At 41.5% G+C, this 18789-nt stretch overlaps 2 protein-coding genes across 2 annotated transcripts in view; one reads left to right on the top strand and one right to left on the bottom strand.

The window, feature by feature from the left end:
- The window catches only part of tmem110l (transmembrane protein 110, like), a 14731-nt gene extending 13435 nt beyond the window's left edge, over window positions 1–1296 (top strand). The window contains exon 9 of the mRNA XM_085435810.1: window positions 1234–1296. The gene's annotated coding sequence lies outside the window, so the exon portion shown is untranslated. The remainder of the gene's footprint in view (window positions 1–1233) is intronic.
- On the bottom strand, window positions 848–18789 carry itih5 (inter-alpha-trypsin inhibitor heavy chain 5). The gene is made up of 14 exons (XM_085435808.1): window positions 18582–18789; window positions 18461–18505; window positions 17697–17860; window positions 16592–16693; window positions 14413–14693; window positions 13963–14132; window positions 13574–13690; window positions 10229–10400; window positions 9702–10011; window positions 7332–8014; window positions 6684–6737; window positions 5106–5222; window positions 3084–3461; window positions 848–2040 (listed from the first exon to the last, which is right to left on the bottom strand). The coding sequence occupies exons 1-14, from the start codon at window positions 18693–18695 to the stop codon at window positions 1781–1783; spliced, it is 2967 nt and encodes a 988-aa protein (XP_085291934.1). The 5' UTR covers window positions 18696–18789; the 3' UTR covers window positions 848–1780.

Raw genomic sequence — 18789 nt, 5'->3', positions numbered from 1 at the left:
TTTAGGCAACCACAGCAATCTGCTAGTAATCAAAGCCATCACAAGGAGCTTTTCAGTGACGGCAAGCAGCTGCTCGTCAACCAATCGAGGAATCATACTTCCGTAGCCAGCAGCCTTCCAGCAACTATTAGTACCTGATCTAGGAGTACTTATTTTTCCCTGACAACTGGTGACTGCGAGCCAGGCTCCAGGTACTAAGCCAGTGTCTGTCAGGCTGAAGAAGTCTGGTCATTTTTCCTCAGACTTCTATACAACATGGCTCCTTTTGACTACTTAAACAGTTGCCTCCTGCTGGCCATTAGAAAGAATGCAGGCTCAAAGTGCTTCTGCATTGGCTTCACTTTTCACACCTGAAGGCTACACCCATCTTTTATAAACAGTCTGTTTTTTTTGGGGGGGGGGGTTGATTTACTTCAAACATTTGCAAAGAAGACAGACGGTACTATGCAGCAATTATTAAAGCTATGGAAATAAAAAAAAAACGTATGTGGTGCATTGGTGGTGGTTTAGCATTGTGAGCAAGCCAGATAGAATAACAACTTATATTTCATATTTCACACGAGCATTATGTTTGCTCCAATATGTCATATTACTAACAAGCTGCTCAATCGAGTAGTTGCACTTCCGGAGAATTACATGGAGTAGGATAAATGTCTATGTCGTAGATTTAATGCAGAAGCATCAGTCAAGCTTAAAATTGAATTATCAGGTAGTTTTTAGGCACTTTTTTAACAATAACAATAGAACATTTTGTAACACTTCCGACTTTTTTTTGTCTCCTATAGGAGGCCTTTATGTTACACTACAGTGTGGTGATGCAGCAGCTGTGTGTTAAACTTTTGCAAAATTTTATTTATTCAGTTATGAAAACTGTAAATCTATATAGTGGTCCAATCTGTGGTAAATGCATTGAATAGGAAGCTTAGTGAAAAGGTGTGAGTTTTGAGTCTTCGCCAGATAAAGGTGGTAAACGGGTCAAATGATGGATGTGTGTTACTTTATCCTCAAAGTATTCCTGCCTACATGGTTTACATCTATAATTTCAAAGGTCTACAGTTTGATATGTACTGTCTGTAATATTGTATTTTGTATTTCTTTCTCTTTTTTTTTCTTAATAAACAAAGTTATAATCCTGTGGATGGCATGGTACAGCATGATCTGAGTTGTCATGCACAGGCCGTGAGCTGCCTCAGCGCTTCTTACGAATGTATTTACTCTGTGTTATCATTAAAGATGATTGACACATGAACTCGTGTTCGGTGTTGAATTCCTGTGGCAGCCCGGGCGCTGCAGCACGATGACAGACAACCTGAGTGAGACCTGGCCAGAGCACACCTGTGTGGGTGTGGCCTGCAGCCCTGTGACCTCCACCTGATGACAAGGTGCTGTATGTAAGGGTGTGTTAGGTTTACATGTATTCATCAGCAGTAGGACAAAGGGTTAGTTGGTGGGGTTGTTCTCAGTGGTAAACAGGTGTGATTTACAGCTTTAAGTTTACATGTGTGCAAAAGGTGATATCAGAAAGCAGCGTTAAACTTTTTCTAGTTTTCATTATTTTAGTTACATTTTTTATTATATAATTAATGTAAAAAATAAGAAATTGTATAATAAAACCTTTAACTTTCATCAGAAATAATAAAAATATATTCAGAAGGGACCTGAAAGTAGGAAAAAAACGTAATGTGTGGAGGCTTTTAGGTCTTTTTGGATGTGATAATTATCTTTAAAAGGAGTTTAGTCAGGTAATTAAATGCTGAAGCTATAGTTCTTTGTGCTCATCTCACACCCGGTTTGTCCCATGTGGCCAGTCTCCTGTGTCAAACATGTGTGACATCAAATAGTCTTTGTACTCTCCGTCTATCAGCTTGGCTGCGTTATTCCTGGCGAACCAGCAGTCCACACTCTGTGTGCCGCTGTAGATCCTCCTACTTTTCTGAACAACGGGCACTGAGCGGTTCTTCACCTTCAGGACCAGTGAGGGCTTTGTATCTCCCTGTGCAGGAAGCTCTGCCAATCCTACTTCCTCATACAGGAACTGACCTGAAAGGAAATTTAAAAAAAGAAAAAGGGGGGGTTATTTTAAGCCTTTTTTAGGCCAGTCAGTTAATTTCCTGCTGATAATGGATCTTATTACAATATATTCTCTGACAAATCTGCATTTATTCACAATTTGCAACAATGTAGCTCCATATAACTCAGATAAAGCCAGGTTTTTTCAAATCTCTGAATCACTCTGCCAGATTAGCCCAGATTAAAGTGTAGCTATCTAAAGCTTAGTTTGTAATTAAATACTTAAATTAGACATACTTTTATCCTTTTCTCAAAATGTGACCTTTTTTACTTGCAACTTTGTATAGTGGCGCAAGTGCGGTGATCTAACCTGGCAAGTAGCTTCCAAGTGTGTAGCTTCTTAATGCAAAATCACTTCCAGTTTTAGTGAGAACATTTCTGGCTTTACCTGACTATGCTCAAAGGATAATTCCTCTTGATTTTGGTGACCCCTTGTCCATTATAATCCAGTGTTCTCCTGGGAAGCCTTGGGTCTCAGCATTCATATAAGGCTTTGACATGTACTACGCACCAAGCACACCCTGGACAGTAGCCCTAATACAAAAACGCCTAAGAATGACTCAGAACGTGGCCAAGAGCCCAAGGCATCGATTCAGTCTCTAAATCCTCCACATCCCCAGAGTTTGGTCAAACACACGCCTGTTGTCCAGAGGCCGCACCCCACTAACTCTAACATCCAAACTGACAACAAGCCGGTGGTGGACCTCAGTGACACCGATGGAGATCCCCTGTCCATGCTCCAACAGATTGGAGTTGTATTTTGCAACCCAAGAGAACCTACTCCATTTTAGACAGCGACTTTATAAAGTTGTTCCTGACTGATGAATGTAAAAATGCATGGATTTTGTGAATAATAAATAATCATTTCATATATAGTTACTTAACCAAATATTCATATATTCACTTAAGTCAGTGCTCCAGCCTCCAGAGGTTGAGAACAGTGCTTTAGTATTTATTGATTAGAGTTCTCAGAGCAACAGGATTTTACAGATGAATACTCCTTCAACACTCACCTAGCAGACCGTGGCAGTTGTGCGACAGCCCCTTGTTGTTTCCAATGTAGAACCCCAGATGGTCTCTCTGGTAGGGCGCCGGGTTTTTGTACTGATGCAGCAGGATTACGAAGCTGATGTTCCCACCGACCGTCACGGTCACATTCGAATTTCCCACAATGGCCACAGACAGCGCTCCACTGTCCACAGACACAGTAGAGTGGCAGGGCAGAACAATGCGGTCCCGTCCATCCAGAATAACCTTCTTAGGTGTCACTTCGATGTAGGCGCGCTGGGGTTTATCCACCACAATGGTGATAGTGCTGAAGTAAGTACGCTGCTGCTTGTGACTGCCCGGTGGTGCCGGGGCGCCGATGAGCTTACCGTTGACCGTCACACCTGAGAACACAGAACATGTTTTATTAAAGGCATAAATGATTTTTGGTGCCTTTACACCACATTCCAAATTATTATGCAATTTATGTTTAAGTATCATAAAGATTAAATAAGTAGTTTTTCAATTAAACCCATGGATGGAATTGTGTCTCAGGACTCTTTGTATCACGGAAATCAATCTCGGACATCTATGATCATTAGTTTGCCAGGTGAGCCCAATTAAAGGAAAAACTGCTAAAGAAGGATGTTCCACATTATTAAGCAGACCAGCATTTTCAAGCAATATAGAAAGAAAAATGACCTTCTGTCGTTGAAAAGCGTGAAATAGTTAAATGCCTTGGACACGTAATGAAAACCTTAGATATTTCACGAAAACTTAAGCATGATCACCATAATGTTAAGAGATTTGTAGCTGAGTCAGAGCACACACGGGCTTTTGCAGATAAAGGCACAATGAAGAAGGTTTCTGCCAGACAAATGCACCTCTATTAAGAGAGCAGCTGCTAAAAGGCCATTACAAAGCAGCAAACATATATTTGAAGCTGCTGGTGCCTCTGGAGCACTGCGAACATCAAGGTGTAGGATCCTCCAGAGACTTGTAGTTGTGCATAAACCTTCTATTCAGCCACCCCTAACCAGTGCTCACAAGCAGAAACGACTGCAGTGGGCCCAGAACTACATGAAGGCTAATTTTCAAACAGTCTTGTTCACTGATGAGTGCAGTGCAACCCTGGATGGTCCAGATGGATGCAGTGGTCGATGGTTGGTGGACGGCCGCCATGTCCCAACAAGGCTGTGTCGTCAGCAAGGAGGTGGTGGAGTCATGTTTTGAGCCTGAATCACAGGGAGAGAGCTGGTCGACCCCTTTAGGCTCCCTGAAGGTGTGAAAATGAGCTCTACAAAGTATGTGGAGTTTCTGACTGACCACTTTCTTCCATGGTAGAAAGAGAAGAACTGTGCCTTCTGCAACACAACCATCTTCATGCAAGACAATGCACCATCTCATGCTACAAGGAATACCTCTGCATCATTGGCTGCTATCGCATAAAAGGAGAGGAACTCATGGTGTGGCCCCCATTCTTCCCTGACCTCAATCCTATTGAGAACCTTTGGAGCATCCTCAAACAAAAAAATACGAGGATGGGAGGCAGTTCACATCCATACATCAGCTCTGGGAGGATATTCTGACATCCTGCAAAGACATTCAAGTAGAAACTTTCCAAAAACTCACAAGTTCCATGGATACAAGAATTGTAAAACTGCTATCAAATAAAGGGTCCTATGTTAATATGTAATTTGACCTGTTAAGAAGTTTTTGATTGAAATACCTTTTGATTTCAGTGAAATTGATCCACTAATGCTGCAAATTCAACAAATTACCATTTTCAGTTCTCTACAACCTATAAAATGTTTTGAAACTTTGTGTGCATAATAATTTGGAACTGTGCATTTTAAGTTTTATATTTTTGAAAAACACTGTTTTCATTGGCAGTTTTGTTGAGTAACATTTGAATTATACTCTAATGGTTGATGACTCGAAAATTATGCCGACTGTCATTTGAATCGACTATTTAGGAAAAACTGAGAAAAATATCATTTGCATAATAATTTGGAACATGGTGTATAGGGTTTAGTCACAAGTCTTACCAGAGTATTTGTGGTCGGAGACCAGGCCAAGGATGTGTCCAGGCTCGCCATTGATGTTAAAGCACACAGTCAGTTTACTCAGGGGGAACTCAACAACAAAATGGGGGTCACCATCCGCTGTGAGAGGGTTTAACGGGGGAAAAACACAATTAAATGCAATTCACTCATGCAAGAATTATTGGTTCATAAATCTGTTAGGGCAATAAAAAATATTTAGCATTTTCAACACAATTAGATACTGGAGATATGCTGGTAGACTGATAAAATGTACAGAAAAGTTACATAGTTTGTTGTCTGTGAGGGAATGGTCTAAAAGAAGAAAAGGTATCCAGTGACCAGCAGGTCTGTGTGAAAAGGTCAGAGGGGAATGGCCTTGAGGTCAAGGTAACTAAGATTTGAACTCGTCCGAGATTTTTAGTAGATGCACCTATTGTATGAATTTAAAAATTCTGTGTTGCAGTATTCTTCACTTATCACATTCACAAACTTGGGTGTCGACACCAACCGGCCATCCAGGGGGATGACGACAGTAACCAATCAGCCTTTCATGGGTTTTTAATTGAAGAGGTGCTTTAAGAAAATTTTTTTTATTGTGCAACAATGGGTAGCTATGAAATAAGAAGGGGGTAGGACTGTGGCTCAAATGAGAAAATAAGTCATGTTGTGTTAATATTACAGCTGCAGCAAGTTTTGACCATCAGGACTCAAACGTAAATCCTGTATTATTACCGAACCCATCTCAGCTGCACACTTGTAAAGGCTTTTTGACAGCTTGTTGCAGAGTTCTGGTGATATTGTGCTGACAACATCTGTCGACATGCACACAGTGACGTACCAAAGTACTCAAAACTACCTTTAGGGTGCTTCCTGCAGCAAGTGTCTCAAGGACGAAAATTTTGTAATGAGGTGAAAACAAAACAAGCTAAATTATTGCTGCTGGTAAAATGAAAATAAATAATAAAGCTGTAAATTAAAGTATGGTATCTATCAGCATTAAATGACTCTGGGATAAGAAAACCTGTGAAAATAAACAGCAAACTGATGGATGATTTTCTTACATGCGTTTACATCCGTGTGTCTGTCTGTGTATTACTCCTAGGTTAGAGTTTATTTGTTCAACTGGAGTCACCGACAGTTTGCTGAGAACCAACCAAGATGAAGAGGGGAGCAGTGAGATGACAGAGCAACACTAATGACAGGGCTATTAGCCCTCACTAACTGCTTCTGATGAACTTCCCTCTCTTTACTGTAACACATCCACAAACATCCTCTTTCAGACTCCATTAGCACACAGCACTTAAGGTTTAAAATGCCACGTAGTGCCTGTGTTGGCATTTCAATTAGACCCTGTACGTTCTTTCCTCTCTTCAGGTCAGGTTCAGAGGAATCTGTGAACCTCTCGCTGTCTGTGTAATCACTGCCGACATCCAAATTACAGGCTGCCCACACAGAGTGTAGAGCGAGTCTACTATACATTCCCCTTCTTCTGTCTTTTAAGTTGGTGCCATGTCATCACTGCATATATGCTTCCAGTGCCCCCAAAAAAGAAGGGGAAAAGCACAGAAATTCTGGAGTTACCCGATGTCTTGGAGAGGGTGATGAATTTCTTTGTTGGTCTTCTCACAACTTTGCCTAGAAGGAAGAGAAAATTCAGTCTTAGTAACAAACCTGAGAAACTGCTTAATGCCAATTCTTAACGATAACTATGTTTGGATTAACTGTTAGTGTAATGCGGGTTGACAGAAAAGAGACAGTCTGCATGTTCTTACATGAGATAATGGTTTTAATTCCTTTCAAATTTCATCTTCTTTTTGTTTGCTAGTGTAACCTTATTTGCTTCATTTTCTGTTTCATAAATAGCCACAACATGAAACCATCTGCCCAATACTGTGTAACTCCCCATACTGATAAAACAGCTTTCATGAGTTGGGACAAGGATTCAAGCTCCACAGGGGGATGTCCTGTAGTGTTTGGCATTTGGACATTTGCAGTCTTTGGAGTTGCGAGTTGTAGGGTAGGGTTTGTGTGGATGGGGTTGATCCTTGATCAGATCTGAGGTATGGAGAGTTTGGGGGCTAGTTCAATGTCTTGATCATTTTGTTATGGCCCTCCGGCTCCTCCTGAGTAGATTTTGCTTACAATTTTTAACTAAGAAGATACTCATGAACTCATTAGGCAGACTTTACAGACACCCTGCACCCCCAAACCTGGAAGCCACTACCTTACCGATTGTGTTGCTCTGCGATAAAGCCTGGCTGTTGAGGTCCCTGTCAGGTGTCTGTGGCTCTCTGTCATCTGTGTCTCCTGGCAGCTCATTGGCAGGTGAGGTAGCCTCACCGGCTCCTGGCGTAATGGTGGGCGCTGGGGCCATGGTGCCATCAGTCAGGACTTCAGGCTTCTCCACCGCAATGTTAGTGAGAGGAGTGAGGAAGTGATAGGTCATGGACAGGTTGGTGGCCTGCTGAGTGTGGCCTTCCCTGTCCTTGCTGGTTTGGCTGCGCAGTCGTGAACGCAGCCCCTCTTTGATGCTTAGGAAACCCCACACACGTTCCACGAAGTCTTCTGCTACCGAACCCAAAGCGACTCCTAATTTCTGTGTCGCGTCAGTTCCCAGGGCTCTGACGCCCGTCGCCATTGCAGAAGTGGCTAACTTCACATGCTTCTCTGTATCTATCTGCCGGTTTCGCAGTGGTACGTCTGTCTCGAGTATGATGCTCTTATCGTTGTTACTGGCAGTGACCTGCACGTGGAGAGATTCTGCGCTTTCGTTTGTGAGCTTGCCGGCAACGACGATCTCAGAGCCATTGAAGTAGTTGGTGAAAAGATTCTGAGTGACGTACTGGACGGAGTTCTCCGTGTAGTTGATTCTTATGTCAGACAGCAGAGGAGTTCCGATTTCATTATAGAACCTAGAAAGAAACACAAATATATGAAGAGTTTCAGTTGAATGAAAGAAAAGCTGAAAGGAGATCAATCAAATTAGCTCAGTCAGGCATTAGTTGGACAAACAACTAAATGTGCAGTGTTCTTTTTGGCAACTTTAACATTATATAAAAGTTATAAAGTATAAAAGTTTTAATATTATAGATTATTAATTGGTGAACATCTGATAAGCAGTAAAGCTGGGTTTTGCTTGCCCAGCAGAGTCCAGTAGTAATACTAACACATTAACACAGTTCTAACATTAAAAATTCTATCAAGCATGTTTTTCACTATATAATTTTACACATTGTGCATAGAGTTTCCAAACCTGCATTTGCTTGTTCAGTGTCACCACGAGAGAGGTGATCAGTGTCAGAAAAAGAAGGGTCTTATAGTATACTTCCTCATCTTGTTTATTCAAATAAGCCACCTTCCGGCCATAAACTCCCTTGTCTAACCCCTTAAGCTGTTGCCACCCCACTTCAGAGTTCCTGCGGCCTGTCATTGTCGTCACGTCACAGCAAACCTCCTCACCTCCTGATGAATATGTTTGTTCAAGCAGATCAGGGGCTATTATCTTTGGAGTCTGTCTGTTAACCCCTCGTACATACTCAGACGCAGGTTTCACAACACACAAACACACACATTCCTGCTCAACTGAACAAACACCTCGTGTGTCTGAGTGCGGAAGAGAGAGGGAGAAGAGGACCATGCGTCAAGGATAGGAAAAAAAAGAGCTCAGAGAGAGAGTTGATTAAAGACGTCTTTTGTCAGCACCGTCACATTTGCGGTCGTGGTTCCCTCATAGGTCGATGAGAGACGCACGGGCATATCAGAGCGGGAGAAGGGAGGAATTAAGGACAGCTAATTGCTTAATAAGAATGAGATTATAAATTTATGAAGGTGAAGGGCACTGGGTAGTAATCGTTTATTGAAAGTAAGAATTACTTAATCATACATCTCAATGTTCGTCTTGAATTTTTTGTGTTGTTTTGTGATAAAATGCCCATGTCATTCAGGTCAGGGTTGTCTAAGGAGCTTGGATAGAAAGAGACTAATTCTCAACAGTTAATCTTATAGATGGATTACAGTCATAAAAAGGCTTCAGACCTGCTTTTTAAACCAGTTTAAGGTCAGTTAAATTCCAGCAAAGACTGGTTAAAAATTAGTTTTCCTTTGTTTCCTTGGTTTGAAAACGAGTCAGTGTTAGTTGACCTTTAGACCAGTTTTAGATCAGTGTAAGGCTGACAGCCATCAGACTGTCAAGTAAAAACCAGACTAAAGCCAAGTACCAGACCTTCAGAGTTTAGACCTTCTCCCCAAATTTAATGTTGAACCTTTTGGACCAATTTTAGACTAAAAGAAGACCAGGCTAATTGTGGTATAGTTTCAATTTAACAACAAGACAGACTTCAGACTAGCCTCACACCTAATTTAGATCTCATCCAGACTACATGTTCAAACCAGTTTCCGACCAGTTACTTACCCCCTAACACTAAGCCATGTCAGAGTCCTTTTGCAGCGGTTTTAGATCATAGTGTCAAATAATCTTAAGCGAATTTTAGACACATTAAAATAAGCTTCCTTAAATTCTCTCATCTTCATTAGCAAAATGGGGCTCATTGCCCCGTAAATATCAACTGTAGCCTATAAGGTGTCATGTCAAAGCCATACCCTTTGAGCATGGCGCTTGCGTCAGCCTCCTCATTGATGCGTCTCATCATCCCGCAATTTTCCAGAGCCATACGCTCCAGCAGTCGGTAGTCCACATCATTACCAATCCCAATTGTGAAGATGCAGAATTTTTCCTGCACAGCTGAGCGAGTGTTCCCCAGGATCGCCACGGACTGGATCTCTCCGACAGTGGGCCGCCCGTCTGTCAGGAAAATAATGAGCGAGACGCTGTTCGGGCTGCTGTCAGGGCCCAAGAGGTAGTCTCGAAGCAGAGACGAGCCGGTCCGGATGGCGCCATCGATGTTGGTGCCTACAGTGAAGGGACATCACTAGGTTTACATCTCAGGTTATGGAAACACAGTGACTGAGCTAAACTTTAATATGTTTACTGTCCTTATTAAACACTCACTTTTCCCACTTTAAGTCTACAACAACATCTATTTATCAGCAAAGAAGGTCACTGCTGTTATTAAAGGCAGTTTTACTTCAAGTCTTCAAAAGGACAAGACAAAGACGAACCGTCTCACCTCCAGTGGGCGCCAGCATGTAAATAAACTTCTTGGCGTCCCTGATATTGAGGGGGGTCACTGGCACGAGACGATTTGGCTGCCAAACTTTGATCTTATTGGAGAAGCTGATAAAGTTAAAGTTATCGCCGGGCCGCAGGTCCCTCAGGATGGTGAAGAGGGCATCTTTAGTCTGGGAGATGGGAAATAAAAAATCACAAGACAGTAAACATCTTCGATGTTTGAGTGTCTCTGTTTTGTCAAAGATTCACGAATTCATGCAGAATAAAGACCCTCAAAATAAATAATTTACTGCAGCGCTCAGACTGTTTAAATGAAACTTTTTGCTTTTCCTGTCTTTAGGTATTAATGTTTGTAATTATCAGTTTCTTTCAGCATTCTCTTTTTATGGATTTAAAATTAAATAAAACTTCAGTTTTTAATTTATATTTTCTGATCGTGAGCCAGCATAATATTGAGTTACATATTCAAACCCACATCTTTTCTGTGTTTTTCTACTGAATATTTTTTTTATCCTTATTACAGTGACGAATTTCAGATTGAATTTGCAGGTGGAACTCGTGGTGAAACAGTCATGTTCACAGTAATTCTGTGCTATTTTCGAGCCTGTGTCAGTATTTGCTTTAGGTTATCTTAGGTTAAGTTGAACCTGCATTCCTGCTCATTGTATTGTAAAGTGCAAGGGTTGGAAGCAAACACTCAAAACATCTATCAGCACCAACCCCATCCCAACAATCACTGTGAAGCGTTTCTTTTCATCATCCCTTGAAAGAAAACAAGGTTTGTTTGTTACCTGATTTCTTTATTTGCTTTAATTGCCAAAATAAAATTCTGTCATTGTTTCCACTGTGGTATGTTTCTTTACGGATAAAAACACTACACGTGTATACATACAATAGCTTTGGACATTTCTGGATTTACAGACAGAACATTTTCCAGTGGTGACATGTAGTTCATGTGTAAAGTGCTATTTGCTAGGTCTTGAACTCAAATGTTTGGAGCTCTTTCTTCTAAGTAATTAGCATTTTATCCCGCAGTGGTAATGTTTTCTGTCTTATCTACTCAAAATTTGACCGACAGAGCATAAAAGTTGATGAATACATAAACTTCAGATACTTGCTGTTGATGTGGAACCATTGAATTTAAATGTACCATAAAACTTGATACCATATTCTGTCAGATCTTTACAGAACATGCTACTTCTTCATATTTAAGTACAGGGGAAATAAGAAATAAGAGTTATTTGGAGACAAAACTTCCTGCTTTTCCGTGTTGAATCCTCATCTTCAGATCTGCAAAAATGAGCAGATGAGAGATATATGATTTGCTGCTGAGGAGCTTCTTAGATGTCTATATGGGGTGTATACTGCAGGGGTCAGAACCACAGATTGACCTTCACTGAAAAACCTCTATTGTGCAGCCACATCAAAACACACTCGTTGTTCTGTTCCTGCAGCCCACTTGGGGCTGCTGTTGGTGGGGAGAGGGATCAGAGGGTCGAGGGTACTGTTGTCCAGAAAGTTCCATTACCCCATAGACTCTGACCTTCCTCCCTCACAGTTTCCACTTTTCTCTCTCAGTGAAAATCTGTTTTTCACTTTCTCTCCTCTTTTCTGTTTCATGGCAGCTGCAAAGATCAGCTCTGGCTGAGGGGATTATCGTGCTACAGCAGATGGAGGAAAAGGTCTGATATTGATATTCCAGTGTGGGCGTGAGGAGGTGGGGGTGTCACATTTCCTATCCAGTGCAGCTTTTAAAATTCAACTTTAAAACAGGGAAAGAGCCTCATAAAGGAAGAGAGGTGGTCAGAAAATGTAGATTTCCTCAGATTCCTTTAGGAGAAGGGTTCGTGTCCAGGACCTCTGCTCCAGGGTGGAACTTTTGGGTAACACTCTAATGTGAAAATACACCAAGCTTATGAGCCTAGTGTAAATGTAAGCTGTCCAAATCCAAACTCACAATGTGTAGCAGGAAAAGCCTGCTCACTGGTAACAGGAAAATTCAAGAGCGAACCCTTCAGTTAACAAACGAAGCACATTCAAGTTGGAAAACAGGCAGGTGCTAAGCTGTAAACACACTAACACTGGAAAAAAATTTTCCCTGCTTACACACTCTGGACCTCTAGTCTTTACTTATTTATTTAACTCCAAAACCCACACACAAAATATGCTTGCTGTGTTTTTATTTTTTGTGTGGTCCAGTCAATCACTGCAAGGGTGATTGAGGTCTTGAAGGTGGAGCACTGTAGAAAATAGGGCTGAATTTTACATACGTACATATAGATCCTGTGGGACTGCCAGATACAGATGGACAAAAAGGTGGTGACTAACCAACCAGACATAGTGGTGGTAGACAAACAGAAGAAGGTGGCCGTAGTGATAGCTGTAGCGGTTCTGAATGACAGCAACATCAGGAACGAGGAACACGAGAAACCTGAGAAATCACCAAGGGCTCAGAGAAGAGCTTCAGAAGATGTGGAGGGTGAAGGTAACAGTGGTCGCCGTGGTAATCGGAGCACTAGGTGCAGTGAGTCCCAAGCTAGGCGAGTGGCTCCAGCAGATCCCAGGAGTAACATCGGAGATCTCTGTCCAGAAGAGCGCAGTCCGAGGAACAGCCAAGATACTGCGCAGGGCCCTCAAGCTCCCAGCCTCTGGTAGAGGACCCGAGCTTGCAGGGTAGACCGCACGCATGGGCGAGAGGGGAAATTCTTATACCGCCCCTCGCTTGTCATGGATAACGTCATGGTGGCTATTGACAAATACATAGAAACTGATGGGCAGCAGTGTGGAAAATAAGGCAAAATAAATTAGGACTTGGTACTTGACTAGATGTTGCTTGACATGTTTCTACCATCCCTACTAAATTCAGCACCCTTAGAAACACCAACAGGAAGTGACTAATCAAAATGGAAAGAACCACTCCCATGATTTTGTCATCCCCTTTTCTTTCCCTAGCCATACTACCATTTTTTCCCCCTTTTTAATTTTGGAAGGAAGAAATTTGCTCAGATTAGGCAGAAAGGTACCATAAAGTACCACTCCGTTTACCATCCATTTCCCAACTCAAGATCTCAGTTTCATCATGATCTTTGTCAGTGTCGCATCGTTTGCTCAGAAACCCATCTACTGGTACAAAAGACATTTGACAGCCTTAAAGTAAATTGAATTACATTTTTGTTCCTGCACAGTTTATTTTCCTTCTGTTGTTGATTATCCTAACATTAATCACGGAACACGCTGCAGATTCATTTTAATGGTAGTTTTACAGCTGCCATAAATTAAGGAAAAAATGCATTAGTATTCTGCTGTTTGATGCAATCGTTTTCTTTCGGGTATATTGCAATACCTGTCTTATCTTAGTCCCCAACATGGAGGCGCTGGTGTCGATCACAAACACCACGTTCTTAGGCACAGCAGGAAGGTCTTTGGGGGCAAAGTAGTGGACGAAATGGCCGTTCAAAACCTGAGAAACAAAGACAGACGTGCAGCAGCCAGTGAGATCGGTTGCAGTTGTAGTTCTGCTCCGAAGACAGACAGGAGTTTGGCAGTGACATGAGGCTGGTGGCAGGAGGCCAGAGAAAAGAATGACTAACAGGTGGGTGGATAAACGTTGCTGGATGGGAAATCTGCAAGCATGCATGTAGTATATAACAATTATTGTCGCTGAGTTGTTTTTTTCATGAAAACTTTTGGCCCTGTCTGTGTTTATTAAGCACATTTGAGATGTTCTTTCACCTGAATGTCTCCGATCCCCATGTCTCTTTGAACATCATAGCGGATCACGAAGTCTCCCAGGATGCCACTGGTGGTGATCTTTGCCTGTTGGATGATGTTGGGGCTGAAGGTGATCTTGCAGACGTTCTTTTCGTTTTTGATCACAGTGGTGATGGGAAGCTCAGGTTTGGCTGGAGCACAAAGACAGGAAATGCTTTAACAGGGATCAAGAACCGGAGATTTTATAACAGTAAATCTAAACTGGTGACCTCTCCACATTTTATGGACTACAAAGACTACAAAGACCAGCCCTACTTGATTTTTTTCTACTATTTATCGAGAGTTCTTTATGCCATTAAGCTTTATTAGTTTGATTTTTGTTTTGTGTTGTCTATATGCTGTTGGAACTTAAATAACAGTCTTAACTTTTAACTTCCCAAAGATTTTGCACAGTACTCAATATCTATGAACCTGGTATGTTTGGTGGCTTAGGAGCAGTTGCAGTGTTGGCGGCGGCGTTGCTCTTGCCGTTCCGGAGCGGCAGCACCTCCAGGTCCGTGATGGGGGAATGGTCAACGATGGTGACGTCTAGGCTGAGGCGGCTGACCAGCTGCATGGGCCGGAGGCTGGTCACGTGTTCGTAGCGTCCTAGCCGGCGCTGTAGAAGTTCCTCGTATGTCAGAAGGAAGACCGCCCGGTTTCGACCAGGTATTTTAGCCGCCATTCTGAACACCTCCACTTCTGGCTCTGGACTGGAGAGGAGAGGAGGCAGTCAAAGAAAGTAAGAGGATGAAGTGGAATAAACTGCAAAATTACAGTTACTTACCTGTTAAATTAAAGCACAGTAATGACAGCTAGACGTGCAGCAATAAACAGTTATTTTACAGTCTGCTTACTGTAATCTACAACAGCAGCTCAATGTAAAAAAAAATAATAATAAAGTACTGTGATGCATAGAATCTAAGTTTTACAGTATAATATGGATAATTGCCCCATTGCCACACAGTTTAGTGATTCAATTGTGCTCTATCAGCAGTCAATGGTCCTGAACTATGACAATATATCAGCTTTTGTGCATTTCCTCTACTTCCACCATTACATAGTAATAAAAAATACTACTCCCGGTCATGGTGGCTCAGTTAGTGATCTGAAGATGCTATGCAGAGTTTGCAGGTCTGCAGCTGTGGAGCAGTGCGTGGGTGCAGTATCAAAATTATATGGAACAACTAATAACGTGGGCTGGTCTTGTTTATGTTTGTGCTGTTGGTCCCTTAGCTTAGCTCCTGATGCAAGGCAGATATTACTCATGCCAGACAACAAGCTTCTTTGTAAAGTGTTAAAACCAATGAAAACTCTCGACTAGATATTCTTGTGTGGGCTTTTTGATCTTTGACATTTGTTTTAACATGTCTTCCTGCTTGTGCTGAATGCTGTTGTTCCACTTCCTTCTTAGTCACCATCAAATAAAGCCATCGCTGTTGAGCCATGCACTGTCAGCTTTTTGGAGAATGACATGCAAGTGCATCCCTGCATCCTCTACGTCAGTTAACTCTGCACAATCCCTCTCTGTGTAGCCAGAAACAAATGTGGGGACCATAAATTCAACCAACCAATTTCCACAGTGAGAAATTCATCAGAGATACACAACCATTAACCTAAAAACCCAGAATAACAACAACTTAAACCTTAACATTCACAGAACACTGTATAATGCTATAATACCAAAGTTTCCTGTAATCATGAAAAACAGTACATTACATTACATGATATTGGAAGAAAGTCAAGAATAAACATGGCATGTGAAAAAAAAAGAGATAAAGCTGTAGTGTGCTTTGGGGGAAATAACTTGTTTATGGTTTATGTTTGGAGCTTTGCACAAGCTAAATGATTTATTATATTTGGAGTTTGCAATCTCTGAAATGAATTTGCTAAATGGAGCTAATTTAAAGTTTATGAGGTTTTGAAATCTTGCAGATTTTCAATTTTTTGGAGTTCTTGTACTTGGTATTTAGAAATTGTCTAATTGTCTAAATTTTATTGAAACTGCCTGCAGTTATATTTGCTTTTAGCCTTTTTTTTTTATGTTGCACATTAACTGCCATGCATCTCAAATGAATGGGAAGATTAAGTTTTCTTGACCATGCCCCTATGTATTGAAATAATAACTGAGCAGCTTTAGATAGATGAGGGAAGGAGCATTACAGCAGTTAATGAAGGTGGATGATTTTTTTGAAAGAGGTGGAGCAGCAAAGCAAACAGTCCAAGTGGTGATATCACTAAATTGGACTCACTGCTTCCAAATAATCTCACATTTTTCCTTCAGCCCCGTCCTTCTTTGCCTGCTTAATCTATTTACAGTAGAGTCTGTGACTCACAGAATGACATTTAATGAAATGTCACTTTTCTGCATGGCAGTTCTAAATGGTATGATGTCACTTCTCCCATGTGTCACTTCTTGGGGCACAATTTATGCCTGAGGAGAGACGATCATTACAGCCTTTGTGCCCGCACACACTAACACATGTTCACCCTTTGTGCTTGTAGGGGTAGAAGGATTTTTAGATGGGATGCTATCAATCTGTAATTCGGAGGACGCGGCCACACAGTTAAGTTCAAACTGGCGCACAGACACCTGTTCATCCTCTCTTACCTTGCATCACCTGGCTCCTTCGTCCCAGATTTTCCTCTCTCCTGTTTGACCCTCTTCTCCTTCGGCTTGACCTCGCTCTGGTAGACACGCCCCCCAATGATCCTGGTGTGTTGGGGTCAAAGGTTGAGAATTAGTGGTGCTCACGTTCACGAGCACCTATTGTTACAGTTTAACTAGGATTTTCTTGGACAAAGGACAGAATTTGTTTGCAGAAATCATGTTTTCAGCTGTTTACGGAGTCCAGTGCTGAAAATAAGTGAGCTAATCTGTGTGTGTGTGTGTGTGTGCATTTATGAGTGTGTGTGCATTAAAGCTCACCCTTTCCTGTCAACATATGCAAAGAAATGGAAAGATCATAAAACCTTCCAGCCCTGAAATCCTTTTGGAAACATAAAATATCTTCCACAACATCCAAAAACTGCTTCAGTCAAACAAATAAATGAATGCATATAAAAATCTAATTTTAACTGAGTTCTGTTACTTGCTAACAGTTATACATGTGATCATTAGTGATATCTATTGGAATCTGATTCACCATGTCAATTCAGTAATTAAAATAGTGACGTGAGTGCAGATAACACTGAATATTTGCTCCAAATGCCTTCCACTTCTGCCACATTTGGTCTTGACTGATAACCTTAACTCAGGTTGATTCTGGATGCTTTATTTCAGCCACAGGTGGACTTCATATAGGCCAAATGCCTAGTGTGTCAAGACATTTTAACCACATCTCACAGCCCATGAAACTTCTGCCAACTGAGACTTAAGCACCAAATTTAGACCTTCACAAGTCCAACTATGTTTGCTATCTATAGAACCAATCAATGTCATTCTAAAAGAACAATGTGAAAGACAGCAAGATGATTAAAAGGATAAAAGAAAGAATATGTCTTTTTAAAATCGCCAAAAAATCCCAGAACGCAGAATCACTCACAATAAGCTGGGAGAGAGTTATGTGGCTTCAAGAGAAAATATAGATTTAAAGATGTGTAGAATCGAGATTTAAAAATCTAAATCACCAGCTTTATTCCCTTTATCAGTCTATTAAGTCATTAACTAATAATTCTGTCCACCATCCTATTAAGATGACCTGTGTGGCTCTTACATGGTGAAGTTGGAGATGTAGGCATTAGCGGGGATTTGAAACTGAAAGACGCCCTCACTAGCGGCGGGGTAGCGGTTGAGCAAGGAGCAGTACACCGCGGTGAAAGCGTAGCGGGAGATGATCGTGGTCTTGATGGAGAGTTCCTGGATGTGAGGTTTGGTCTCCTACAAAGTAAAAGTAAAAAAAAAGAAAGAAAAAGAAAGAAGAAGAAGTAATAACGACAACACTAAAACATGCACCGGTGGCGCTTTGGCTAAATTTGGCAAGATTTTACGGAGAGCTGCTGTGATCACCGATAGTTATTCATCACTTCAGTTTTCATCCCAACGAAAGCTAGAACTCCAAATTTACACTGACTCAATACTGAGAGGAATTCGTGCTCGTGAGCTAAGATCCAGGCCATGACATATACTTTGGCACGTCTGCGCGCTTGGCAGTCCTATGCGTTCCGCCCAACGTGCAGAGGTTCAGAGTGACAAAATCAACTTCTAAATAACTAAAAGTAGGTCATGCATTCTATTACAGTGTTTGTTACAAAATCCTCAACTCTCAGGTAAAGTGACAAATGAACAGATTTAAGACAGAACGATAAGATAAAGTATTTCTTCTCATATTTGATCATTTTGAAATAAAGAATTTAAATTATAATTTAAATCCACACGAGGCTGCTCTTCATCCCACCCACCCCCTCCAATCCTCCAAAATAATACATTAAAAAAATGCATAAACACGCAATATCTCAGTAACTGAAACAGCTGTTTTACCTTGGTTATTATAGTTTTCACCTGGCGAGGGACCCTGCGCGGTGCCTGGAGACAAAAACATCATCAGAAGACGAAATATTGACAACCAAAAGCTCAAACACGTCTCCTTTAACAATCTTACAATGTCTAAACCAAAGTCCGCCAAATCAACATCATCTTCAAGTTCAGAGTCCTCCAGTTGTCCCAGTAAAGTCCCGCTGAAGCTCAGCAGCAGCGTCAGCAGCGTCACCAGCATCTTGCAGTTCCTCTACTTCAAAACTCGTTAAAAAGATGAATGAGGCATCATCTCCCGCTGCGGAGCGTGCCCGAGTCCCAGTCCAGACCCGAAT

This window comes from Copadichromis virginalis, linkage group LG17 (assembly GCF_057382275.1).
Source record: "Copadichromis virginalis isolate Kocher_CV1m ecotype Utaka linkage group LG17, C_Virginalis_male_GT1.1, whole genome shotgun sequence".
NCBI lineage: Eukaryota > Metazoa > Chordata > Actinopteri > Cichliformes > Cichlidae > Copadichromis > Copadichromis virginalis.
The sequence above is the reverse complement of the archived record's forward strand: the minus strand, read 5'-3'. Positions and strand labels throughout refer to the sequence as shown.